General features: G+C 35.1%; 3 protein-coding genes across 9 annotated transcripts in view; 1 reads left to right on the forward strand and 2 right to left on the reverse strand.

Moving 5' to 3' along the window:
- dus2 (dihydrouridine synthase 2) overlaps positions 1-27,896 on the reverse strand; it is a 255,375-nt gene that overhangs the window by 141,673 nt on the left and 85,806 nt on the right. The gene's annotated exons all lie outside the window — the stretch shown is intronic.
- LOC110438397 (uncharacterized) overlaps positions 1-27,896 on the reverse strand; it is a 140,074-nt gene that overhangs the window by 93,896 nt on the left and 18,282 nt on the right. For 3 of the 6 annotated variants that reach the window (XR_012400545.1, XM_073943423.1, XM_073943427.1), the window contains exons 1-2: positions 2,773-2,841; positions 2,400-2,443 (exon numbers count right to left, since the gene is read on the reverse strand). Coding sequence is in view for 5 of the 6 variants with exons in the window: in XM_073943423.1 (XP_073799524.1) it covers positions 2,400-2,443; positions 2,773-2,782 (54 nt within the window). In the remaining variant the exon portion in view is untranslated. Of the gene's footprint in view, positions 1-2,399; positions 2,444-2,772; positions 3,166-4,934; positions 5,333-27,896 lie in introns of those variants that run through there. The other 3 variants (XM_073943422.1, XM_073943421.1, XM_073943426.1) reach the window with 3 other exon arrangements.
- irx5b (iroquois homeobox 5b) lies at positions 4,873-11,769 on the forward strand. Of its 2 annotated transcripts, none has more exons than XM_073941947.1 (3): positions 4,873-5,252; positions 6,194-6,565; positions 7,791-11,769. In XM_073941947.1, exons 2-3 carry the CDS (start codon positions 6,196-6,198, stop codon positions 8,282-8,284), a joined length of 864 nt encoding a protein of 287 aa, XP_073798048.1. In that variant the 5' UTR covers positions 4,873-5,252; positions 6,194-6,195; the 3' UTR covers positions 8,285-11,769.

The raw sequence follows: 27,896 nt of genomic DNA on the forward strand, positions 1-27,896 counted from the left end.
TGCAGTTATCGACTCCTGAATAAAAGTGTAGCCTTCCGAGATAACCCATTATACACGGCGAAACATGCAAATATGCTGCTCTTTATAACTTGAACCCTTACTTTTGTTAGCCTGGAGATCAAAGTTATAAGGGCGATTCTGTGATAAAACAAAACAGAGAGATGTTTTAGACCCTGTTTGATGTTTGTGTATACATCTGTAAGTCGCATTTATGATGATGTTTGTGTATACATCTGTAAGTCGTATTTATGATATATCTTTACTTATTGTTTGCTTGTATATATATTAACGTGCATTTTTGGATGCAAGAGAATATGTTTTAAAGATGTTTTAGTTATGTTCAGCAGATGCTTTTAAGATATCAGACCTTTGAACACTGCAGTGTTTTTCTTAACCCAGGCTCATTCTGAAAATGTACCACTATATACATTTCTGGAGAGCGCCAAAAATATCCCAGGCAGGGTGCGAATTAAAGGGGGTTTGAGGGGGGATTGACGTCTCTAATTAATGCTTGGTTCCCCTGAAGAATATCAACACAAGATGTATGGGGGGGTGGGGGGTCAGCCCTTTAATAGTAAGAAATAGTTTTCTCTAATCTCTGATTTATATCTTAAATATTAATAATTAAAAAAATTGTGTAATATAAATATACATTTGACCCCCCCATAATGGTTCATACCATTGTGAATGCATAATTGCGCCAATCAATGCTAGGAAAATTTGATTAAACAGTCTGAAACTGGCAGTTCTAGAACACCGAAAGACATCTTAATCATTCACAAAACACATTTCTTGTAAAGGAGGTCTAAAAAAGCTAAATTAGACCCATAATTTGTATAGTTTGACCGATAATAATCTCTAAAATTGTAACTACGCATCTCTCAAAACATGAAAAAACGTATATATATTATTATTAAATGAGATGTACTTTAAATACATTCATGAATTTGATTCACTGAAGCATTACCAAACTACTACCGAAAAAGTTGACCCCCTCGATCGCCAAGGTATAATTTGCACCCTGGTCCCAGGAGGTATGTTTTTGCAAATCCACCAGAGGCCGCTGTGTATGCTTTGAGATCTCAAATTTCTCCATTCACGCCTGCTGTTCTCACGCAAATCCACAAGAGGCCGCTGTTGACTGACTGACCCACCATTCTACTTCCCTAAACCCAACCAATAGTGTTTTAAAAAGCACAGACCCGCCCACCCACTACCCTAAACCCAAGCGACAGTTTTAAAAAGCAATCCAGAAAAAGAAAAGCCCTCACCTGATTTTTACCACGTTTTCAGATTTTACCACATTCTCAACCTGTTATTTACTTTATTTTTCAGCTTCTGTTTTTGTCTTACTTGTTTTTGGTCAACACTCCTCTGCTTTAAGCCCGTTGAGCTACTGGTTAAACTGGTAACCTGGTAAGCCGCCCATATGGAGGTAAGCAGTTTGGTGGTAACACTGAAAAGGAGCGGCGTTATACCCCCCCCACACGCTTAGCACTCGTTTTAAAGTCGAAACGCAGCCATACGTAGCTCTGGCTACATAATTCGCGACCTCCAGAAATTTATATTGGGCTACGTTTTCAGAATAAGCCTGTGTTGGTTTTTTGAAATACATCTTGCAGACGTACGTGTGCTATCTAAGAAATTCTGACTAGTATAGTGGACGTAAACAAATACATAAAAATATTAAATTGTGTATAGCTTTTACTCATGGTGGCTAAGCTGTTGGAAGTTATACCTTGTTATAGTGTAAATGAACATATAATGTAAATGGATATTGATAAACGGCATCCTTCAATAAAAATTGACTTAAACGTGACCTAATATGCCCCTTTTTACAAGATCTAAAATAAGTCTCTAATGTCGAGTGTGTGTGTGAAGTTTCAGCTCAAAATACCACACATATAATAGTTCATAACTCTCTTAATCTGCCCACAACTCTTTTTCAGCCTTGATCCAAATTGTGGCGTTTTGGTGACTGTCACTTTAAATTCAAATGAGATTGTGCCCTTTTTAAAAGAGGGCGGAGCTACAAAAGCATGTGTGTCAGCATAGTGGCAGATTCAAAAGAGGACTAATGTTATCTGTGTGAAAAATGTAGGAAGACTGCTTTACACTCAGGGCTGTTTATGCTAATCAGGGAGAGATGGTCACTAGTGGGCGGGGTTTTCCACCTCTGATGACACGTACAAAGGGAGAATGTCAATCAAAGTGTTTTTGCAGACTGTTTTAATCAAGTGCGATTATAAACAATGATTAATACATTTTTTACCATTAGACGCTGGTTATATTCACACACTGCTGAAGCACAACAGTGTTTAAACCCCTTATTAAAGTGGTTTTTGCATAACAGGCCCCCTTTAACCTTAATCCTTACATCAACCACCTTTTAAAATTACCTTTTCATTGACTGCAAATGTGAGTCTTCCCTGGTCCGCTTCATCTGGATGAAAACACAAATGAGTTAAACTCGTTAGATCTTTAATACAGACAATTCAAGTCTGTTTACTCAGTCTTTCAAAGCCTGTAACTATAATGCAATTGATACTAATGTCTTTTACACTATAATGTTCTCATGAATAATTAGGTTATGATGCATCAACGCCCTGTTTCAATAGGTATCAAGCATTATAATGAAATAATAGGCTTACAATTATCCATGCAACTCCAAAATACATTATAACGAGCATGAATTCGCTCTAGAATACCTTCACATCACGCTGCATTAAGCACTTAAGTCTATTAATAGAGCTTGTAAATGAGATTAGTCACCTCTGTGCATGTTTAAATTGTTCAAGGAATCCAAGCGATGCCTTTATGTTTTGTTGAGAGGTGTCTAGATAAGGGAAGATGTGAAGATAAACCGTTTATGCGAGCACTTTAGGTGTAATAACCTGGCCTATAGTGCGCGCTCACATGCACGCGCGCTCACAAGCGATCCTTCAGCCTGTCTTTACCTGTTCCGGTAGGCCGTTGTGTCTCTGGCAGCTCGTGCCTGGATTGAGCATCATGTGTGCCACCGTCTTCAGTCAAAGGGTCTTCTCCTGCCTCGGTCGGATTCGTGGAAGTCATGTTAATACTGCCGGGATTCCTGTGCGCTTCGTGTCTGAGCAGAGGATCTCGGAGGATTAACTCACACGCGTCCTCTGCTGATTATCACACTGTCTGCAAGCCAAGCACAAATAAATAACAAACTAAATTAAAGTAACATAGTTAAAGTATAAATATCGCAAAAATGGCATAAAATAGCCTGGATGTATATCACAGCGAAATTGTTTCCTCTATCTCGCTTTATAAAATACATCTAGGCTATTTCATGCCATGCATGTATAAAGCACTGAAAATGGAAAACTTTGAAGTTGGAAACTGATTTTAAAAAAATAATTCAGAATCGCGACTCTTATAGTGTAAACACGTCACGTTTGAATTCGAATTAAGAGCGGAATGAATGTGTACAGAATTTTAGTAATGGTCTTAAAGCTTTAGTATTATAGCCCGTAAATTAGAATATGTCTGTTATTGAAGGTTAAAATGTTAATAAACACGTTTAATAGGTTAGTCTGCTGTGGGGCGTTTGCACTAGTCTAGAAAAGATCTCGCAATTCTTAGCTTTTGTGGTGAATCCATGTTTGTACGATCATCCAAGTTGTCGAAAGTTCCTTAGATAGATAGATAGATAGATAGATAGATAGATAGATAGATAGATAGATAGATAGATAGATAGATAGATAGATAGATAGATAGATAGATAGATAGATAGATAGATAGATAGATAGATAATCTGCAAGTCCCCCTTTCGGCTAACGTTCTCATTCTTAGAACGTTCTCATACCCTATTTTACTACTTTAATCATATAATTTTAGCTGTAGTCATAAATCTTTAAGTTTATATATATTATGTCTGTGATTGTAGGCTAAAATGTAAATAAATATACTTGTAATAGTCTATCTATCCATCCATCCATCCATATCCAGTAATTTTTCCTCCTAACATTATTATAACGTTCCCATAAAATATTTCACGACTTTGAATGATCAGAGTCTTAAAATAAAAGCTTAACGAATAGCTCAACAATAACTTTACTAGGGGGTTTTAAAACTTAACCAGTTACAGCTAAAAAAAAAAAAAATTTTATTTAATAATAGTAATAAATAAACAGCAATGACGAACTCAAAAAGTGTCATGTTTTATTTTAGACATTTCAAGAAAAGCAAGACTCAGCCATTTACATTGACTAGACATTCAAAACAGTAGACTACGGAACGCAGACTTTAAAACAAACACCATACTACTATGCATACATGACATGAAAGCAATTTATAAAAGGTAAAAATCATCAGTTTCGGAGAACAAAACAACACACCGCACTGTTAAAGTACCAAATATTTTCAAGTGTCATTATATTTGCTTGTATGTTGGAAAACGCAACAACTATTCTGTTCAGTTTAATTTTTCCTAGACAGCCAACTGAGCCTGCCCCATTACAAAATTCAAGAGAAAGAGACATCACAAACCTTCTGCACGGATGCACAGTTGTGTATTGTATTTAGGCTATTATTATTTACATTTATTTTACTTTTATTATTTTTTAAAATAGTCATACACTTTTTATTTCTTGTGTAACCTATGTGTTTATCCATGATTCAGTTGTGTGTGTGTGTTTGTTATATAACCACTTAATTTTATTCATTGTTTATGTAATGTGCAATGCTCTGGCAATACTTCAAGTAATACAAGTCAAGCCAATAAAGCTCTTTTTAAGTTGAAGTGTGTGTGTGTGTGAGAGAGAGAGAGAGAGAGAGAGAGAGAGAGAGAGAGAGAGAGAGAGAGAGAGAGAGAGAAAGGAAAACTCAGCTTGAGCTCTTCTTTCCGTCTCCTTGAGGAAGCGCGCGGAACTCCAGACGCTCTTCAGCTCATGCAATGTGTCACTTACTAATATCAGGAGTTGATCAGCCTTGAGTGTTTCCCCCTCCTTCGATGGAACATAGGATGAGAGTACAGAGGTGACTGTAGCGGTAATCTGGTCATGGCGTTTCCACAGGGATACTTGTACCAGTCGTCGCTGTCTCTGTACTCGTGTCCGCCGTACGGCTCCACCGGGATAACGGCACCGCGAACGGACGATCTGGGACGGTCCTCCAGTGGATCTGCTTTCGCCCCGTATGCGTCCACAGCCTTCACGAACACCACCGCCGCCTTCAGCTCCCTCCAGTACAGCCCAGAATCCGCAGCCCCCTTCACTTCATACGGGGTGAGTTTCATTCATAATCAAGAGCTTCTTTATTTGCAGGTTTATGGTTAGTGGTGACGACTATATGACACCGTCACACTCTAAAAAAATGCAGGAATGTTATAACTTAATATTGGGTCAAATGTGGACTAAAACAATCGTCAAAAAGTGTTATTTTAATTTAATTGACAAAGATTAGGCCCACTGGGTTTGTCCATATTTGCACCTTAACGTTCAGCATTTTTAAAATGATTGATGGATGTCGGGAATTTATTTCTGTTATAGATCTATAAATAAAAACATTTAAACACTTTAAACTTCCTTAATTTTCTTCTAGAAAACGCCAACATTAAGTTGCAGTTTTTAGACAGTTAAAACAAATAAATGGTTAAGTTTTGATTGCCTAAAATCTTCAAAATCCAACCTTTTAATTCCTTAAAACTTTTTTAGGGGGAAAAGACGATTAAGGTTATTAAAATGATGTAAAAACTGTAGCCTAGTAATAAAAATAATGATATAACAATATTGAATATTGCGAAATCGAAATATTGCGACTTTTTCATAACCTACCAGAAACATAAAACATTTAATAATAAGCTATAATTAAAATACCAATTGTTTTTGTACTTTGGCTGTTTAGTCAGGGTTTTTAAAGCTTCAAAATATAGCCTATAACTGTTCCTTAATTGGAGAAATTATGTGTTAATCTTTGGAATAATATTTGTTTTCGTTCAATTTTGATCACGCTATAATTTTAATGTATGAATCATTCATATCAATATGCAACAGATGACAATCAAATGATTCAAGTGCATTATCATTACATCATGCAGTTAATATCTTGCATATTCCTGAAGCAATCTGATAACAGTCGCTTACAGTTCATCTGTGCCTTTTTTTCCATCCTCAATGTAATCTATATTAATTCATTGCCCAGGGCTCCCCATATGACCCTTCTCCAGGCATGACCGGCTCCATCGGCTATCACCCGTACGCCGGTCCCCTGGGCCCGTACCCGTTCGGGGACCCCGCTTACCGGAAAAACGCAACGCGCGACGCCACCGCCACCCTGAAGGCCTGGCTCAGCGAGCACCGCAAAAACCCTTATCCCACCAAAGGAGAGAAGATCATGCTGGCCATCATCACCAAAATGACCCTCACTCAAGTGTCCACCTGGTTCGCCAACGCGCGCAGGAGGCTGAAAAAGGAAAACAAGATGACGTGGACGCCCAGGACGCGGAGCGAGGATGAGGATGAAGAGGACAGCATTGATTTGGAGAAAAATGATGAAGATGATGAGCCCATGAAGACAGCCGAGAGCACCAAAGATTCAGGTGCGCTTTATTTGTCTATTTTGGTGTTAGTTGTGCGTGTTTAATATAGGTTTTTTAAAGTTTTCTAAAAATAAATATACCTTTTTTTAACATTTAGATCACAAACAAAGATTTTAATCAACTTAATTTAGCCTATTGCCAATTGTCAACTCAATCATTTATAGTATTCTGCAACTCAACCTAATCATTATCGGGACTGGCGACATGGTAGCTCAATGGTTAGCACTGTCGCCTCACAACAAGAACTCGCTGGTTCGAGTCCTGGCTGGGCCAATTGGCTTTTCTGTGTGGAGTTTGGACTGTGATTTCCTTCGGGTGCTCCGGTTTCCCAAACAGTCTAAACACATGCGGAATTGATTACCTAAATTGGCCGTATGAGTGTGTCTGGGTGTTTCCCAGTGATAGGTTGCAGCAGGAAGGGTATCCGCGGTGTAAAACATATGCTGGATAAGCTGGCGGTTCATTCCACTGTGGCGACCCCTGATAAATAAAAGGGACTAAGCCGAAGGAAAATGAATGAAATAATTTCTGAGTTTTGAATATTAATAAGTCTCCATATGGGTTTAAGAAATTATAATGAGGTACATTTACATAAAGGGCTATAAATAAACAAATAGGCTTGATAGATAAATAGACAAATAACCCAATTGTCAAATATTATGTGTTTAATTTATTTAATGTCACAAAATAACCTTCAGTATGGTTACACTGAGTTTGAGAAAATACAAATAACAGTTTGTATTACGGTTAAAAATAACAATGTATTATTATTATTATCATCATTATTATATTAAGACATTTCGTTTCATAACAAAACATAATATTTCAAACAGAAAAAAAAAGGATTTGAGACTTTTTCCAGTCAGATGTTTTTCTTTTTAAAATCTTTTTTTTTTACTAAACCACAAATCCTTTTAAACCCTTTAAACTATTGAAAATGATGTCATTATTATAATGGCGGGCAATGAGGCTCCGAAGTAAAGGCTAGTTAAATAAAACAAAAACATTCTACCATTGTTTGTAGATAAAAATCACCTCAGTAATTATGAATTATATCTCATGATCCTACAAACCAAAAGCCATGCATTATAATTGTCTAGTAATCCTGTTAATAGGTTTTAGTTTGTACACAGAGTAAGAGAAAATCAATGAAATATTTATTATTTATATACTGTAATTGTTGTTTTGCGTCATTATTAAGTCTGTTATGTTTTGATCTGTATAGAAACCCGTGCGGAAGACCACGACGACTCCACGGACAGTGTGATAATCGACTGCGGGGAAGAAGAGGAAAACCGGACAGAGTCTCCGGTGCCCACGACCTCCTCTCCCCAAGACGAACTGAGTGAAAGCACGATTAAGCCCCTCAGCGGAAACTGCAAGCCCACATCTGTCATCCCCTCCCCGAACCCCAAACCCAAACTCTGGTCTCTGGCAGAAATCGCTACGTCGGATAAAGGGCGCGAGGAGGTGTCACATACGTCACGCGCGGGGTCACCACAGTGCACGTTTCCCGCCAGACATTTGTACTACGCGTCTCCATTTTTCGCGGGTTTCTCGAACTATGGCGCCTTTGGACATTTGAACGGCGGCAGTGGCGGGAACTCGACACACCTGAACGGAATAAACCAGGCGGTGTTACACAGAACCAGAGACAGCAAACTGACTCTGGAGATGTGCAAAGAACTCACTTTCGAGCACAAGAGGGCGAATATTTAGCTTTTCTTTTCTTTTTTTTTTTTTTGTATTTATTGTTTCCAGAATGAAACGAACAAGCGTTGTGCTTTTAAACTGTACACGATGCGTAAATCTTTTTTTATATTTAAAAAGAAGTTGGTATGGGAACCATTTAGCTAACCCAGATGACAAAATACTACAGTAGTAATTTATAGTAAACACTATAGTTCTTTTATAAGAACTATATAGTCAATTAAAGTGTATGAATGGTATTTATAGCACAAATCTAAAGCATAGTATTTAAGCTGAATCAAATTAACTTTATGAGTCTCCTGAACTTATGTTAAACCAACTTACAACAGCCTGTGAAACGTATACATTTAAGTTAGAACATGATTAACTTAGCTTAATAAGTTATAATTACCTAAAAATATGCAGTCAGGACTAATTGATGGTATAATTTTTACAGTATGATAAACTAATGAATAGGCCTACAAGTATATCTTAGCTGCTACTACAGTAAACTGTGGTGTATTAGGCCTACACAGTGCATTGTTGAAAACATGGGTCATTTGTTTATATTAGCCTATACACTAAAAAATCCTGGTTGCCTTAATATTAAGCTGAATCAAATTAACTTTGAGTCTACAGAACTTATATTATTTTAAACTGACTTAAAACGGCTTGTGAAACTTAAATTAAAGTTAGAAGATGATTAATTTACATTAAGTTATAATGACCTAAAACACATGCTGTCATGACTAACTGATCATACACTTTAGTGTATGATAAACTAATAAATACAAGTATATTTTAGTTGCTACTACAGTAGAATGTGGTGTATTAGGCCTATTGTTGAAAATGTGGGTCATTTGTTTACTATACATTGTAAAAATCCTGTTTGGCTTAAATCTTTAAGCTGAATCAAATGATTTTTATGAGTCCATTGAACTTATATTAAACTGACTTAAAACAGTGTGTGAAACTTATAAATTTAAGTTAGAACATGATTAACTTAGCTTAATAAGTAACAATGACCTGAAAACATAATGCTGTCATGACTAATTGATCGTATAATTTTTACAGTGTATGATAAACTAATAAATACATGTATATTTTAGTTGCTACTACAGTAAACTGGTGTATTGTAGTAGGCCTATAAATTGTATTGCTGAAAACGTGGGTCATTTGTTTGCTAAAAAAATTCTGCTGCCTTAAATTAAGCTGAATCAAATTAACTTGGAGTCTACTGAATTCATATTAGGTTAAACCAACTTAAAACAGCTTGTGAAACTTATAAATTTAAGTAAGAACGTGATTAGCTTAGCATAATAAGTTGAAATGACCTAAAACATACGCTGTCATGACTAATTGATCGCATACTTTTTACAGTCTATGATAAACTAATAAATACAAGTATATTTTAGCTGCTACTACAGTAAACTGTGGTGTATTAGGCCTATAAATTGTAATATGGAAAACGTGGGTCATTTGTTTATTAGCCTATAGTTGTTGTTTACAATAGTAGCTATAATTACTCCCAACATGTTAACCTTATGGTTTTAAAACACTAGTGTTTACTATAAATTACTACAGTATTTTTCATTTGGGTGTCTAACATTTATTGTAGAATATTTGTGCAAGAGGCCAAAGTACTTTGTAATCCCAATCATCTGTTAACATGATTTCAATTACTGTTTTAAAGGATCTTTAGACATCAATCATCTGTGCCATTTATAATAATCATATGAAGAGTTTATCAATGCCCATTCTGGAATCTGTGGTTTTGTTTGTGGCTAAATTATACACGCGTTCTCTGTAAACTTTAAATACACATGAATCAAACCACTTTTATTAAGGACTTTTGAAATAGAGCTGTTTTATATGCGTAAAGAGGAATTATATTAAAAGGGATAGTTCACCCAAAAGTGAAAATCCTCTCATTATTCATTATTTACTCATCCTACACTAAAGTTATGAGTTACTCTCAGTGTTTTTCAACACACAGGGAAATATATAATCGAATAACTGTATGGAATTAAGTGCAAACCCTGGGTGTACAAATTTTACAAATTTGCAGTAGAGCAAATACAAAACAAGACATATCAAAGTTAATATAAACGAAACTCAAACAAAGAGCCTGGACATAATTCCCAGCATCTTCTGCTTGTATAAAGACAATTTTTCTATGAATAAATGTAAAAATTGCATATTATATAGGAAAATCCTGCACAAATGGATTGTTTAGACCAGTATTACACAAATAGGAATGTTGCACATCTTAAGAATTGTTTATTGTTATATGTTAGGTGATCACATGTTTATATAGATAATCTGAAATGTGAATATGTAATTTTATTGCTGAATACACTGAATCAAGCCAGGGAAAAAACAGCTATTGACCTCCAAAGTATTTTACATTTTCTTGGTCTTAGAATGGATGCCAATGGCGGCTTTTCCCTCAGAATATTTGGTTTTCTGTTCAACAGAAATTCATGAGGATCTGTTTTAGATTTTTGCGTGAACTATCCCTTTAAGCAGCAGTTTTGCCATCAGTTTCACGAAATTCCCTAAAAACAAGAACATATTGTGGATAGATGCTGCCATTTTGTTTTGCAGTCGATATTTTCCAAGGCCAAATTTGAGGATCGTCAATAAACGATCAGATCAGGATCTACTATAAAAATGAATTAATTCAAATATAAAAATCAACTAAAAAGCCTTTATTATTTTTTTAAAGAGTGTTTTTATATTTACTTTGGAAACTCCTCTCAGAATGGTTTGCAGTGCCTTTTTTACTGTGCTTCGCCTATACATGGACTCAATAAGTGTCACAGTGGCCTCGTGGGTATAAGAGTGGATAAATTGTGAATTTAAATAGCACAAGTCAACATTTATTGCAGGGGGATTACGGGACGGTACTCTTAAGTGGAGGAGATATTAAATTTATGCTCCACATAAAGCGTCAAAATGTGTGTTGCCCCCTTTTTTTCCCTCCGCCGTGATGCGGAAAGAGCGCGGGGCTAAAAATGTTCAAAGAGCATTTTAAAAAGGCATTAAACGTGTAAATTCAGAAATGTAGTAAACTCTTCGCAAGAAAGGCAGGATTAGCACAGATCGGCCGTTTCTGCTGGCAAAAAAGCAAAGTCCGACATCAACAAACATCAGAGGAGCGAGTCGGGCCCCGTGGCTTACAGCGGTAATACAACGCTTTTGTACACAACACCATGAAAAGAGGCTGCGAGGACTTGAAAAGCTCTCTAATCCCTCCAGTAAATTCAGAGTTAGGGTGTATATTTATACTGCTATTTCACAATTGACTGGATTCGAAGCTTTGTAAGTCAAGAGGCTCCATCTGAACTGTCCAAACTATCCAATCATCTTCATTCAGCGCCGGCGTTTTATCTGTTTATTGCTTTACAAGGGCTGCGAGAGATGAGTTTTCTAGACGTGTAAACACTGAATATCGCTGGTAATTGCTGTAAAATGGGCCCCGACTGCACAGCTGATATATTTGTTGGCTATTTCTTTCCTCTCCGCTGTTAAATATGCTTAGCTCGTACACACAGAGGTGATGTTTTGCTGTCTGCAGTTTTTGTAAATATTCTCTTTTTCAAATGACGATGCCGCAAAAATCTGATAGTCAAACATCAGGGATGCATTTATTCTTTTTTTCCCCAATGATATGACTATAAAATCAGACCACTTTATTACAGGATTTGAAACCAATGCCACATCATCTTTTCCTAAAAATGCTGGGTTATTGTTGGAACCCAATGTTGAGTTAAAATGTTTGTTCACACTTTTTATGTACAATTCATGCTATTAACAAATCATTTACATAACATTACTTTTAGCTCAAACTATACTAATTAGCTGCTTATTAACTGTTAGTAAGGAGGTATTGGGTAGGATTAGAGATGTAAAAAAAAGATTATGAACATTAAAAGGGCTAATAAACAGTTAATATCGTCATAATATTCAGGTATTAAGCCACTTAATAAACGGTTACTTATACTAAAGTCTTTCATTTAGTTTAAATGGACAAACAAAACTTTTGAGTATAAAAAGTTTAATTTAAATTCAGTTTAGAAATTTAACAATTGTGTGGGTTGGTCCATATTTGACCCAATGTTGGGTTATGAAAAAAATGTAACTTTTCCACCCCAGGGATATTTATAAAAAGCTGGGTCATTTCAACCCTATTTGGCATTAAATTTTGACAAAATCAATTTGTTCATAGCTCAAGATTTGGGTTTAAAAAGTGCTGGGTTATTATAACACAAATTGGTTAGTGTGTATTATGTCTAACATTTTACATTACCTAAAAAATACGAGATTGTTTAAACCCAACATTGGGTCAAATTTAGACAATCCCATTTTTCGTTTTTTTTTTTTATAATTAAATTGAAATATTTCTTACCCAGTTGGGTTTGTCCATATTTGACTCAACGTTTGGCTACAGCAACTTAAATTTTAGAGTTATTTCTGGCTTATCATTCAGGGTTAGGGTGATTTCAACACAATTTGTGTTAAAATGTGGACAAAACCCAATTACTCTGTTAAATTTTTTGAATTCATTTTATAGGAGAACATTTAGTTTTGCTAATATTTTAACCAAATTGGGTTAAAATAACCCAGTATATTTCAGAGTGTATTATGTCCAACTTACACTCTTGGGACAAACATAATTTTTTCCAATTAAATTTAAAATCACACTTTAACCCAGCAGTTTGGTTTGCCGATATTTAACCAAACATTGGGCTACAGCCACTCAGTGTTGTTTTAGAGTGTTTACATAAAAATATGGGCTATTTCAACCAAATTTGGGGTAAAACGTGGACAAAACAAATTACTAGGTACATTTTTTTACAATACATTTACAATACATTTATTAAGGGAACAATCAGGTTCGCTCATATTTTAACCAATTTGGGTTGAAATAACCCAGCACTTCTAAAACACAGTACATATTTTATACAACCTAAAAATACCAGATTATCATTACCCAACATTGGGTCAAATTTGTACAACCCCATGTTTGGGTTAATATATTTTCTTAAATTGAAATGATGTTTTCTAACCCAGTGGTTGGGTTTGTCAATATTTGACTCAACGTTTGTCTACAGCAACCCAAATTTTAGAGTTATTTCTGGGTGATTTCAACACATTTTGGGGTACAATGTGGACAAAATGACTCTGTTACTTTTTTTAAATTCATGTATGTTTTAGGTTTTTCATATTTTAACCAATTTAGGTTGTAATAACCCAGCATATTTCAGAGTGTATTATGTCTAATGTACACTCTTAAAAATACTAGGTTGTTATAACCCAATGTTGGGTCAAAATTAGACAAACCTGTATATTGGGTATACTGTATATTTTTTTAAAAATTAAATTTAAATGACACTTTTTTTAACCCAACAATTGGGTTTGTCCATATTTGACTCAACATTGAACAGTCGCCCAGCATTTTTTTAAAGTGTTTACAGTGTTAACCCAATTTGGGGTAAAATGTGGACAAAACATTTTTTTTTTTTATTTTGGTTGAAATAACTCAGTGTTTTTCAGAGGGCATTATGTCCAACATACACTAAAAAATACAGGATTGTCGTAACCTCACATTGGGTCAATTTTGAACAAACCTGAAATTTTTAAAAACTAAATATAAATGATGAATTTTAACCCAACAGTTGAGTTTGTACATATTTGTCTATAAACACTAAATGTGTGTATGTGTGTGTGTCAGCTCATCAACTCTTCATGGTCACGCAGATCAATAGAGCTGGGTTGTTTTTAAACACACTTGCTCTAAACTACAGGCTCTGCTTTTAACAGCATTGATTGAGAGAAGATGGATGGGTTGTGAAGAAGATTTCCTGCAGTGAGAAACCTCCAAACACACGACACACAATGAGGCCTGCTGATAGTCTTAATGCACTTTCAGGATCAGGAGTATCGCAGCAGTTTTCAGAGCGTTAACTTTGGTTGACGGACTTTATTGAGCAGTTTAAATCGTTTGTTGGCATCAGGAACTGTTTCTTAACTCAAGCTTGCCAACTGTTGTGTCCAAAATAATAAAATTCGTTATTTAGAGCAAATTCACCTGGTAAAATCTTGAGAATTTATGCAACGGACCAGCTTAAAGACGCTTCTGATAAATAATAATAATAATAATAATAATAATAATAATATTTATAATAAGAGCAGCCAGCCTGATCTCACGAGAAAACGTAAGTATTTTACATTTTGCCAGTTTAGTGGTTAATTCGTATGAATTCGTACGAGTTCAGTCGTACGAAATGGTACGATTTTAAAAAGGAGGCGTGGCACCTGACCCCACCCCTAACCCCAACCGTCATTGGGGGATAAGCAAATCGTACTAAATTGTACGAATTAGATCGTACGAATTCATACGAATTAGCCACTAAATGAAAAAGTTACGAATTGCCGTGAGATTGTGTTGGAGCAGCACGGTGGCACAGTGGGTAGCACGATTGCCTCACAGCAAAGAGGTCGCTGGTTCGAGCCTCGGATGGGTCAGTTGGCATTTTTGTGTGGAGTTTGCATGTTCTTCTTGTGTTGGTGTGGGTTTCCTCCGAGTGCTCCGGTTTCCCCCACGAGCAAACTTCCAAGCAATTTAGCAGAAATGCAAATACAGCCATTCAGAAGCACAGAATAGAGCACTCATTGCACTCCAGTGAAATTGTCAGGTTTATAATCTAATTACTACATATTAAAGCTCTTTAACATGACTAAGTGTCGATGCTGAATCACTGATATGTGTTGGTTTGCTCTGAGTCTCAGCTCTGAAGTTCAATTTCAAACTGTTTATTGGATTTTCAAGATCTGAGGTGAACTATCTGCTGTTGCTTTTAGTATGGCACTAAATGTCACGTATAATGGCGTTCAAACTCAAATTGTTAGCATTTAACACTGACAATACTCAGCTCAGGTACACCTCATGTGCTTAATTCAGTTTATCCTGTTGTTCCAGACTGATCTCATCACACTCAAAAGAATGATATGTTGGCGTTAATTAACTTTTTTTTGTCCACTGGTTCCACGTAACCGAGTTAAGTTACCTTTAAGAAAGAATATTAATTTTAGTGAACTTAAGTTAGTTACATAAAGGTAATGTAATGTTGTTTAGTTCAATCAACGTAACATTTATAATCTAGCTTTAATCAATGTAGTTATTTAAGTTCAATTATTGTAAAATTGATATTGTTGTGTTTAACCAAATAAAAAAACTGTTTCCGTTTCATTGAGTTTATTCAATAGCATTTTTACAGTTTTACATATTTTCCAGCAATAAAATGATTATCAAAATCCAAATACTGTCTTTATCTGTATCTTCACTTATTACAATAAGTTAAAATATTAATACTATTAAAATAACAGTAATACAAGTATGAAGCAAATTGAAAACAATAAATGATTTTAAAAATATGCTTACAAAAACATCATAAAATACACTTTTCAAAATAATACTTTTCATATATTACAAAAAACATTCAAAAATAATAATATTCTGCCTTCAAATGATTTATCAAAAATATACTTAGAAAAATTAGGTCTTCTTTTGTAAACTATACTGTACCTTCTTTACACTGAAAAAGCAGATAACACTTCAGTTGTTCAAAGAAAGATTAACATTTTAAAGCAAAGTAACACAATCAGCACTACACCATAAATTAGACCAACCATCACAGAACATGCAATAGCTACACACATTCATCTCTCTGACACTTTCACCATTTATGCACATTTGCACCAGACACTTTCTTACAACCACTCCCTATATCTAAAAAACAAAACATTGTGCATGAAGTCTGCTTTACACAGGTGTGTGGGCTTGACAAACCACATGTAGAAGCATTCTTAATTCTTAAATTTTTTTGTATGATTAGCACATCTTGGGTGTATTGCCTCTTCTTGTTGATTTGCTGAATGTCTCCTCAATTGTAAGTCACTTTAGACAAAAGAGTCTGCTAAATGTTAATGTAACGACTGTAGATTCATAAGGTGGTGTTGCACATCAAGGTTTGCGCTTCATCATGCCCAGCATCCTAAAAAAGTCAGGTAAAAAAATAAAACATTTACCAACAGATCAAAGGTGAAAGGAGGAATTAATTTAAGAGGAAAATACAAAATGTTTAAAAAAATAAAATAAAATAGCTTACCATGTATTCTCTCACTTAGGGGTTTTGAGGATGCATTCACACCTTTTTTTCCACTGGTGATGTTCTAAATGACATGAAATGACAATTAGTAATTTACTAAATAATTAGTAGTTAAAATTACTAGTAATTTTTACTGTACATCATTTCAATGAGTGTATAGGCATCTAAAGGCATAGTACCTGGATGATCCAGTCCCCTCAGCCAGATATGGGACTTTAGAGGTTGAGCTGTAAACCTGTGAGGGAGAAAATAGATGTGAGTGAGCAAAGATTTAAAATAATAAAATATAATAATATAAACAGCAAACTACTAAACTTAAAAATTTAAACTTGTTAGATGACCAAACAAATAAACTTACATTAAATATGTCATAATTCTAGATGTCATCCTATTTAAGTGTTACAAATGCATTTTTGCTGATTTTTTTTAAGTTAACAGGCTTGTATAATATAATTAGATAATAAATACAATGTGCCAACACCACATTTTAATTAATATTATGTAAGTTATCAAAACTAGCATTCAAACTCGACAAACTGCTTGACACTCATTTAAAATAAAGACCATCAAATCAAATAAAAAATCAAATCACTTTTATTGTCACATTATCAGCAGCACGTGTGCTATGATGAGTGAAAAGCTTAGACTATTCTAACATGACTATTCCTTCTACCAACGTTTACAACCTTATTTTGGGGGAGTTAATATATACCAAGTATAAAATTTCACAGGAATGCAAAACAAACTATACATTTATCTGTCTATAATGTGGAAAAGACACAGGGAACATGGCAATTTCATAGCAATACTATACACAAACACAACAGAGTATTACAAGAGAGTACATTTATGATTCAAATGTTGTCACAGCCTCAGTATAAATACATAAAAAGTATTAAAAAAATCTCACCTGTGTGTCCACATTGGGGAAAGCTTTGTGCACGTTCTCAATTTGTACTGTAATCTTCATCTTTTGATTCCCATAATATGGCGCCGAACTGAGAGTGATCGTTGTGGTTTGAATCTTCTTACTTCCTGTGTTGTTTTGAAACTGCGCATGTGCAGATATTACTCCACCTATTGACCAAAATGCAGTACTACAGAAGCAATACAACTCCCTTTCATTCATGTTAATTAAGCAAGCTGTTTAAATGTGAAAACTTACTTTTTCTAATTTTTTCCAACACAACACTTTTATTTTTAATACACAAACATAAGCGAATTGTTTAATTTAAACATAGTTACATTCTTTGGACCAACTAAAGCCATAATTCATTTTTTTGAGTGCAGGAAACGCAAGTATTTTACGTTTTGTCAGTTTAGTGGCTAATTCCTACGAATTTGTGTCGTACGAAAATGTCCGATTTTAAAAAGGAGGCGTGGCACCTAACCACACCCCTAACCGTCATTGGGTGATGAGGAACTCGTACTAAATTGTTCGAATTAGATCATACGAATTAGCCACTGAATCAAAAAGTTACGAATTGCTGTGAGATTGCGTTGGTTGTTCAGCTGTGAGAAATAGAAGCCATTTCTAAAATACATTTATTTCAGGTGTTGGTCAGGACCACACACTATGTCACCCATAGGTTTCTGAAGAATGCAAAAGAAGCTACAAGTAGGCGTAGCCAACTGTCGCCATATTGTTTGCGTGTCTTCGCGCCCACCGGGGGATACCAAATAAGGGCAACGAGGTGGAGCTACAGACGGCTGCTAGCATTCTGCTTAGACGGGCTTTACTTTGGGAGAAACCTTTAATACTTCTTTACCTGCAACCTTTTAGTGTTCTGAGCACGTGTGCTTGGTTGTACACTACATCCATAAAAATGTTTAGTCTTTAAAAACACTGCTGTACCACATTGAGCCGCAAAACATTGTTCTTATGATATTTTTCAACATGAGAAAATCCCGAATTACTTCCAAACACTTCAGATATAGTCTGTGTTAGTAAATGCACGGCTATTGATGAAATCCAGCATAACACTGTATGACAACGCTTCAGACAGAGCCTACAGCTAATCAAACTTTCAGATTCTGGAGCGCATTACAGCACTAAAGAACATTATAAATGATAAATGATCTTAAATAAAACAAATACATCTACAGAGAGGGTGTATAAGAGTATAATTTCACTCAGCTGGGAAATGGAGGCCACGTGAATGGTTTGTGAGCACAATTAAGTGCACACAGCATCCCATATCATCTGATAATTGCAGGAAATTATTCCATAAAGCAGCTGAGTGTAAAGCCACAAAAAACAACACAAAAAAAGCGATGTATATGGCGAGTTCAGTGGCTAATCAGCAGGAACCAGCTAAGATGAAGTGACGGCAACCAGCAAGATCTAGCTGTCAATGAAGTGGCCACGCCCTTAATATAACTTAATATAAAGTAAACGGATGAGTTATAAAAAATAAAAAATAAAAATTCACCCCCTCACAGTTTTCATGAAGGGTAATATTAGCTATATGATCCAAAGCCATCTTTTTTGTAAACATGTATTTATCATCTGTAAAATTGGCCAATTTAGCATTGCAGTCTCAGAACATCTGGAATTCCTGGAGCCAGCCCCCAAAGGAGAGTCGATGAATTGCAGTTTTAGTTACTTCCGTACTGACTTCTACAGGGAGAGCAGGAGGTTGCCGCTTGGTTAGGACAAAAACCCTTTAATATGAAGAACATTCTAGAATATCTTAATTCTTCAGATTTCTTGGAAACATTCAATCATTAATTTTCTTGTCGGCTTAGTCCCTTTATTAATCTGGGGTCGCCACAGCGGAATGAACCACCAACTTATCCAGCAAGTTTTTACGCAGCGGATCCCCTTCCAGCCGCAACCCATCTCTGGGAAACATCCACACACACACTCATACACTACGGACAATTTAGCCTACCCAATTCACCTGTACTGCATGTCTTTGGAGTGTGGGGGAAACCGGAGCACCTTGAGGAAACCCACGCCAACACAGGGAGAACATGCAAACTCCACACAGAAACACCAACTGAGCCGAGGCTCGAACCAGCAACCCAGCGACCTTCTTGCTGTGAGGCAGCAGCACTACCTACTGCGCCACTGCTTCGCCCTTCTTGGAAACGACGTAATTGTTTTGTGTTCAATCCACTTAAATGTGTTCAGTAACTATAAAAATGCTTCCACTCAATTCCTTCATGTTATCCCAACACAAACTGATTAATTTAACTTAATCATTTTTACACATTTAAATTGATCGAACATAACAATTCAGTTTTCCCACCAATACCTCAAGAACTGTGTTGACTCAGCTCATGTTAAATAAGCAGCAAGCACAAGCAGCAAAACTCAACATTCTGAGTGAACGCTTGCTAGAAAGAAAAGCGCGCGCAGTGCATCAAGAGTGAATTAGCAGCGCAGTTATTATTCATCCTCTAAAACAAGCTCAGCGTGATTGTGTTACTCTGACAGTCCTCCAGGCCTTCAATAATAGATTTCATTTAGAGTTCAAAATGGCCAGAGACGCTGATGGCTCAATTGACTTAATAATAGATGGGCGTTAGTCTCTAAAATAATATTGACTTAAACGGCGGCTCCAACACACAGCTGAGCTCCAGCCCCGGGCCCCGCTTTAATTGAAAGCATCATTAGGAGCCGTCTTCAATACCAACACGCAGAGCCATTGGCTAATTAAGACACGCCGGCTCGCAGTGGGTTTGTATGCCTTGTTTCGTTATTTACATCAAAGATTAAAATCATTTCAGACGGAAATACAGTAAAAACAGTATTCAGGACATTTGTTTAGTGCAATGGGATGAGATTGAGATTAATAGACTTGTGCACAACGCTAATCACTGAAATATTGTCCATATAGGATGTTTGGGGTAAGTTCGCTACAAAAAAAACAAGCTTTTTTGATAGTTTTATGGCTTGTTTTGTCAAGTTTCGAGTTCAAATATATATATATATATATATATATATATATATATATATATATATATATATATATATATATATATATATATATATATATATATATATATATATATATATAAAAACTTAAATCAAGGTGGATTTTCTATAGACAAGTAATTAACATTGTTTAGTGTCAGAAATAAGATGTTGAAAATTAGTTTTTCCTTAAAGCAAGCTACATAGTCTGGGTAAGAGAAGTAAATGTAAACTAAAGTTGTTGAGATTTTTTTTTAAAGCAAAATCTTACTTAATTTTGATAAGTTATTTCTGAAAACAAAATAAAAGCCTCTTACTCTGACCTGCAGATAAAAAAAAAAAAAATACAAAAAAAGAAAAAAAAAAAACAATTGGAGGTTAAATTAATAATTTTTAATTTAATAAAAAAATAATTTAGAAATTAAATAAAAACAAATTTTTATCAAATAAGTGATACTAAAATAAAATATAAAATAAAAACAAAATAAAAAATAAAATGAAAGAATTAAATTAAATAAAATAATTTATTAAATAATAATAATAATAATAATAATAATAATAATAGAATAAAATGCATAAATGTAAATAAGCCAGTTTACTGAAGTACTTTTTTGCATGATTATTATATTAGTCTCTCATTTGTGAAAGAATATATATTTATAGGTTGAAAATTGAGCTTTTCTACCCTATTATTGGGTAGAAAACCCCAATAGGGTTAAAAATAATAACCCAATTACTTGGGTTGTTTTTAACCATACTACTGGGTAAATATGGAACAGAACACATCAAGGGTTAAATTAACCCAAGTAATTTTAACCCTACAAATTGGGGTTTTCTACCCAATAATTGGTTATTTTTACTTAAATAATAGGTTAATTTAATTCAAAAAATGCCTGCAAAAGATGACCCAGCAATTTGTTTTGTTTTGACTCGGCATCAGTACGTAATTATTTAGTTCAGAAATGTCTGACTAGGGCTGCTATGGGTATGAATCTCATTTTAATAATCTGAAAACGCAAGGAATCTGTGTTTGTTACTCCATTTTCATTGCATTTAAACAAATAAGTACACAATATGCGGTATCCCAGTCAGTCCCTGCTGTGACTTGATGTTGATTTGATCCAAAAAGCTAGGCTGGAACTACCCAAGACTCTGAATATATATATATATATATATATATATATATATATATATATATATATATATATATATATATATATATATATATATATATATATATATATATATATATATATATATATATATATATATATATATATATAATTTTTCCCTAAAGTGGACCTTTTTGCAGTTATTCAGCTCATTTTTTAAATTAAAATAACCCATTAGTTGGGAAGGTGCTATAATAAACTATAGTTGGGTTATATGTTTGGGTATTTTTAACCCAACTAATATACATCTCCTAGCTACTGCCCTTTTGAACTAAACATACACTCATAACTGGAGTTATGACTCTAAATCATATATAAATCCCAACATGACACTCCTCGCTCAACTCACCGCCGTTCACATGTACTTTTCTGTCTGATTGCATTATTTCTTGTAGATGTAGGTGTATATTATTCTTTAAACAGCACTGAGCACTGAAATCGCATTAATATAAAGTGCAGGAAAAGTGCATCCGAGATGAGATTATCACGCAGTTGAACACACCGAGCATTTGCAGGAACACAGCGACTTTGTAAAGCAATGCATTCATCTCATCTGCTGGAGCATTTAGTTAAGCTGAAGGAGAGGGAGTGTTATCCAGAGAGCCGGAACAAAGTTGGAAAGGCAGCGCTCGCAGGTTTAATATCGCCATTTCACAAGCACTCCTGCATTACATCTGTTCGGCGCGCCGGCAATTGACAGAGAGCCTCTGTATTCACAAGGGTTGAGTTATCATATTAAAAATACATTTATTCTAAGTCAATTCCTGAGATTGTTTGGCAGTGCTGGAAACAATAACATCATGGAGGACTCCGCGCTCCTGCCAGCACCCTGGGGTAGCGCTATATTTCTTTTTGATGTGATTAAAACACAATGATGAATATGGTTTGCTTTGTCGTTGAATGATGGTTTGGGAAGCGAGAGCGCCTTGCTCAATGGATTCCATCATCCGAAATGGAAAGACACAAATATATGATTACGTTTTGATCTATTCTGAGAGCGCTTCGGGTGATTTACAGTAAACACCGCAGATAAAAGTTTTACATACATCGGAGGTTGCAGGTATAACCAGCAGCGGCTCATCCGTTTTAATATCAGCCCAGCTGTTTTTATTATAACCATTCTTCTTTTCTACTTATAGGCGATAGATGAATTATCATTGAGCAAACAAACCAAGCAGGAAAAAGCAATGAATTAATAATCTAAAAGAGTTTGGAAGCTTGTCACAACTGGATAAACAAGGATCTGGCAACCTCAAAGTACTGAGGAAGTAGTGTAAGAGTAAAGGCCTTCAAGAAATCCGAATAAAAGAATCAGATTCATCAAATTTTATATTTACAACAGGACAAAACACCAGCCCAGACATAAAATATGCAACGCCAACATGACACATAGTTTTGTTGCACGTTTTAGATGCGAAATCCACTAGAGGGAGCCATTTACATTGTTGTGAAATGCATAACGTTGCTCCTGTTATTTGTTGCATGGACACATTCACTAGATGGCGCTGTTTACATTGTTGTGAAACATAACGTTGCTCCTGTTACGATTTGTTGCATGTTTCAGATGACAAATCTACAGGAAGCCGTTGTCTACATTTTTGTAAACACACAATACGTTAGCCTGTTTCATTTTATTGCATGTTTCAGATCACAAATACACTACAGGGCCCTGCTTACATTTTCTTTGCGAAACAATGTGTTGCCCATTACATTAGATTGCATTTTTCAGATGACAAATACACTAGAGGGCGCTTTTGCGAAACACAATATATCGACCTTGTGTTATTTCATTGCACATTTTAGATGCAAATACACTAGAGGGCGTTGAGTACTTTATTGCGAAACAATACGCTGCCCATTTTATTTCATTGCACGTTTAGGATGACTAATGCACTAATGGGCGCTGTCTACATTTCTGTAAACAATACGTTGCCCCAGTTTCATTTTATTGTATGTTTCAGAAGGCAGATCCACTAGAGGGCGCAGTCTACATTTTTGCGAAACACAATATGCTGACCTTGTGTTATTTCATTGCACGTTTTAGATGGCAAATACACTAGAGGGCGCTGTCTACATAATTGCAAAAATGCGTTGCCTGTTACATTAGATTGCATATTCAGAAGACGGATCCACTAGAGGGCGCCGTCTACATTTTTTGCGAAACAATACGTTGACCATGTGTTATTTCATTGCATGTTTTAGATGGCAAATGCATTAGAGGGCGCCGTCTACATAATTGCGAAACAATACATAGCCGGTTACATTAGATTGCATGTTTCAGAAGACAAATTCACTAGAGGGCGCTGTCTACATTTTTGCGGAACTATACCTTGACCTTGTGTTATTTCATTGCGTGTTTTAGATGGCAAATACACTAGAGGGCGCTGTCTACATAATTGCAAAACACACAATGTGTCGCCTGTTACAATATATTGCATGTTTCACAAGACAAATTCACTAGAGGGCGCTATTTACATGTTTGTGAAACAATACGTTGCTCCCGTTTCATTTCATTGCACGTTTCAGATGACAAATCCACTAGAGGGCGCTGCTTACATTTTTGAAAATCTGAAATACCTTATAAAAGATATGTTTTGCTGTATTTGTCAGATATACGTTTTTCTTGAACACGTCCAGAAGGCGGCACTTTTTGCACAGATCAGCTATAGTAAAAAACGTTGCTAAATCCTTCCCTAAAACCAACCAATAGTGTTTTCACAAGAAGATGCAAGAAAAAAGTGCACATTAACCACATAGTTTTACATAGATTTTGCATTGTGTGCCAGAAAACTACACCATATAGAGATATAGATATTCAACATAAATGTATTTGACGACATTAAAGTGATATTTATTCTGTGCTGTGCAAAGAACTGCAAGGAAATAACCTTTCATTTGTTGATAATATGTCCCTGTAAATAGAGTTAGTGTGAAAAGGAACCAGGAGTAGTGTGCATTACTGCCCCTCAGAGTTCATTGTACCTACAAACTGCACTCCTGATGGTTACAAGTAGAAATGCATGAACTAAAAATAAACTGTTATCATTTGCTTGTTACAGAAAACTTTTTTATTTTTGTTCTCTGTCATTTTTATGCTGTATTTGTTTGTAACTGATTATATTTTATGCAAATGGACTGCAGAGAAAAAGACTTGACCATCCCAGTCAATCTACATTAGTGAAATCTTTCCTAACAGAGCCGTTTAAATCATCCAGTGAAATCATATTCATGTGGGAATAATGCATATCACAGCAAAACAAAATATTGCAATGTCAAATTTTTCCAATATCACACTAGCCATTTTATACTAATATGTTTTGGTGTTTTTGCACTGCTGAGTTTTGGTTTGTAGCTCATGCACATTGAACTGCACAACATTCTGAGTGATTTGTCTTCTGTATTGGTGTGAAGTGTAATATTTCTGCCTGTTGGCTGTAGTTAGCGGCAGGTGTGTGTGGCCATTTCTCTGAGTATCTCCTGCTCGAGGACTAACAGCTGTCAGGATCTGTTCTCTGCCAGACAGCTCTGTCATAACTCCATCTCAGAGTCATTTTTCACCCCAATAATGCATCGCAACTGCTCTTAATCTGTTCCAACTGCAGTTGATGTGTAGCTTACAGTAGTGCTGTCATAATTGCCAGTCAGTTTCAAAGTAAACCATGGTCAAATTTCTGATGATTAGGATTACATTTTCAAACTTTCAGTAGCATTAAAACTAATTATTACAATTTTTGATAGCTCAAAGTAAATCATGCAACATTGCGATTTACATTGCATCCTTTTGCAATTAGCTAATGCATGTTCATATGCGCATGGTGGCGAAAGTATTGAACATGTTTTAATTTTTCTCAGAAATCATATTTCTAAAAGTGCTGTTGATTTTAAATTTTCCCGGATATTGGGAACAACCAAAGAAATCCACATATGCAAAGAAAACAAATCTAATAAGTTTACACATGAGGTAATGTGTAATAAAATAAAATGATACAGGGAAAAGGTATTGAACACATGAAGAAAGGGAGGTGTATTACAGCAGTGAAAGCCCAGACAGCAGCTGAAATCTCTCAGTAGTTCTTCAGCAAGCCTCTGCCCTTCCTCAGTGTAAATGAACATCACGTGCTTCAGTCCAAAATCTACATTAGCAGGAGGATGAAGATGAAACCATTTCAGCAAGACAATGATCCAAAACACAGCCAAGGAGACTCTCAAATGCTTTCAGAGAAAGAAAATCAAGCTGTAGAATGGCCCAGCCAATCATGTGACTGCAATTCAATATATAGAAATATTATTCCCAGGAAAAAACATGTGCTCAATTCCTGTTTTCCCCACTCCATCCTTCCATGTATTGCATTTAAGTATACAGTGCTGAAGCTTGACTTCACAAAATAAAAATCACAAATCAAATCAAATGATCAGTCAAAACACAACTACATATTCAAGTCAAATTGCACAATGGATTTTGCCTTTATAAAGCAGCATTTTGCAATATTCTGAAAAACAATGTAAATATGAACCAAAAGCAGGACACTAAATTTTCAAAAACGTTATTATGAGCAGGAAACTCTAAATTTTAAAGTAGTTATTCAGAGCGAAAAACTCAAATGTGAAAATCGTTATTACGGTCGGGAAACTTCAATTTTTCTAAATTGTTATTATAAGCAGTAAACTCAAAATTTTTTTCAAATCAATACTATGAGCGGGAAACTCAATTTCAAAATCGTTATTATGAATGCAATACTCAAAAATGTCAAAATTGTTATTATGAGTGGGAAACTTTAATTTTTCAAAATCGTTAATATGAGCGGGAAACTCAATTTTCTAAATCGTTATCACAAGTGGAAAGTCTAAATTATTAAAATTGTATTGTAAAATGTTCTACATCATTATTGCAAGTGGGAAACTCAAATTTTTCTGAACCGCTATTATGAGCCGGAATGTCTAAATTGTCAAAAACATTTATTACAAGTGGGAATGTTAAAATGTTTAAATCGTTATTATGCTTTTTGGCTTTTATAAAGCAGCTTTAAGCAATATTCTGAAACACAATGCAAGTACAAATCAATTGCAAACAATTCAAATGGGCTGAATTTAAACAAACAATTAGAGTTGAATTTTATTTGCTTGTTTAAATTCTGCCCATATAAAAACTTTGCAACCATTTACTGAAAAAAAAAAATCCAATGAGTTTTTTTAGTGCTGCATAAAACATTTTCAGTGTTGTTTGGCAACATTTCACCACAAGCAAATACTATTATTATAAACAACCCCCTCTGACCAATTCTCTCCAGGATCTGGCAGTGACATATGTTATCACACCACTGTTTTTCCAGTAACCCGTTAGTCTCTCATTCAGCAGGGAACTTACCCCGCAGTCACCTGAGCCACTGTGAAGATCCCAACACAGACAACAAATCTCTCTCACACACTCACACACTAAAAGTCTAAAAGGAATGTCAAATATACACTTCATATGTCTGGAAGATCACTCAAAAAGGGAAATATACTATTACAGTGGATGGGGTCCAAATAATATCAACACCATTTCATGGTCACTAGTATTCTAGAAGAGAAACATGGAGTAGGAGTGTGTGTGAATGAGTATTGGTGATTCCTAGAACTGGGTTGAGGCTGGAACGGCATTCGCTGCGTAAAAAAACATGCTGAAAAAGCTGTCAGTTCATTGCACTGTGAAGACTCCTGATAAATTAAAGGTAAATTAAAGGCTTCTGGAAAAATAATGTGGAGCGTAACTAAATAAGAGGGAAGGGACTGATCTTAGATCAGAAGGGATCTGATCTTATGTCGAATTCAAGTAATCATGTTGGACTAGTCATATTTATGAGTTGAATGCACATGAATGGCAACACAAAAAAAAAAAAAAAAAATTTAAAAAAAAGTGTTATTGTGAGTGGGAAAATTGAAAATTTTCAAAATCATTATTACAAGCGGGATATTCAAATTTTGAAAATTGTTATTTTGAGCGGGAAACTAAATTTTCAAAAACGTTACTATGAGCAGGAAACTCAAAATTTAAAAAAAAAAATCATTATTACAAATGGTAAACTCAATTTGAAAATCATTATTATGAGCAGGAAACTCTACATTTTTAAAATTGATATTATGAGCGGGAATCTCAATATTGAAAAATCTTTATTACAAGCGGGAAAGTCGAAATTTCTAAATTATTATTACGAGTGGGAAACTTAATGTAAAAATCATTACAAACGGGAAACTTGAAATTTTCAAAATCGTTATTACGAGTGGCAAACTTAAAATTAGAAAACTGTATGAGCGGGAAACTCAATTTTCAAAATCATTATTAAGAGCGGGACACCTACTTTTAAAATCAATATTATGACCGCAAACTCAACATT

Source organism: Danio rerio, chromosome 25 (assembly GCF_049306965.1).
Source record: "Danio rerio strain Tuebingen ecotype United States chromosome 25, GRCz12tu, whole genome shotgun sequence".
Lineage (NCBI taxonomy): Eukaryota > Metazoa > Chordata > Actinopteri > Cypriniformes > Danionidae > Danio > Danio rerio.

Bases quoted from the DNA above. Each gene is read 5' to 3' on its own strand.
- irx5b (XM_073941947.1), top strand. From the start codon at position 6,196: ATGACCGGCTCCATCGGCTATCACCCGTACGCCGGTCCCCTGGGCCCG. The intron at 6,566-7,790 runs GTGCGCTTTATT...TGATCTGTATAG, and splicing joins CGAGAGCACCAAAGATTCAG to AAACCCGTGCGGAAGACCAC.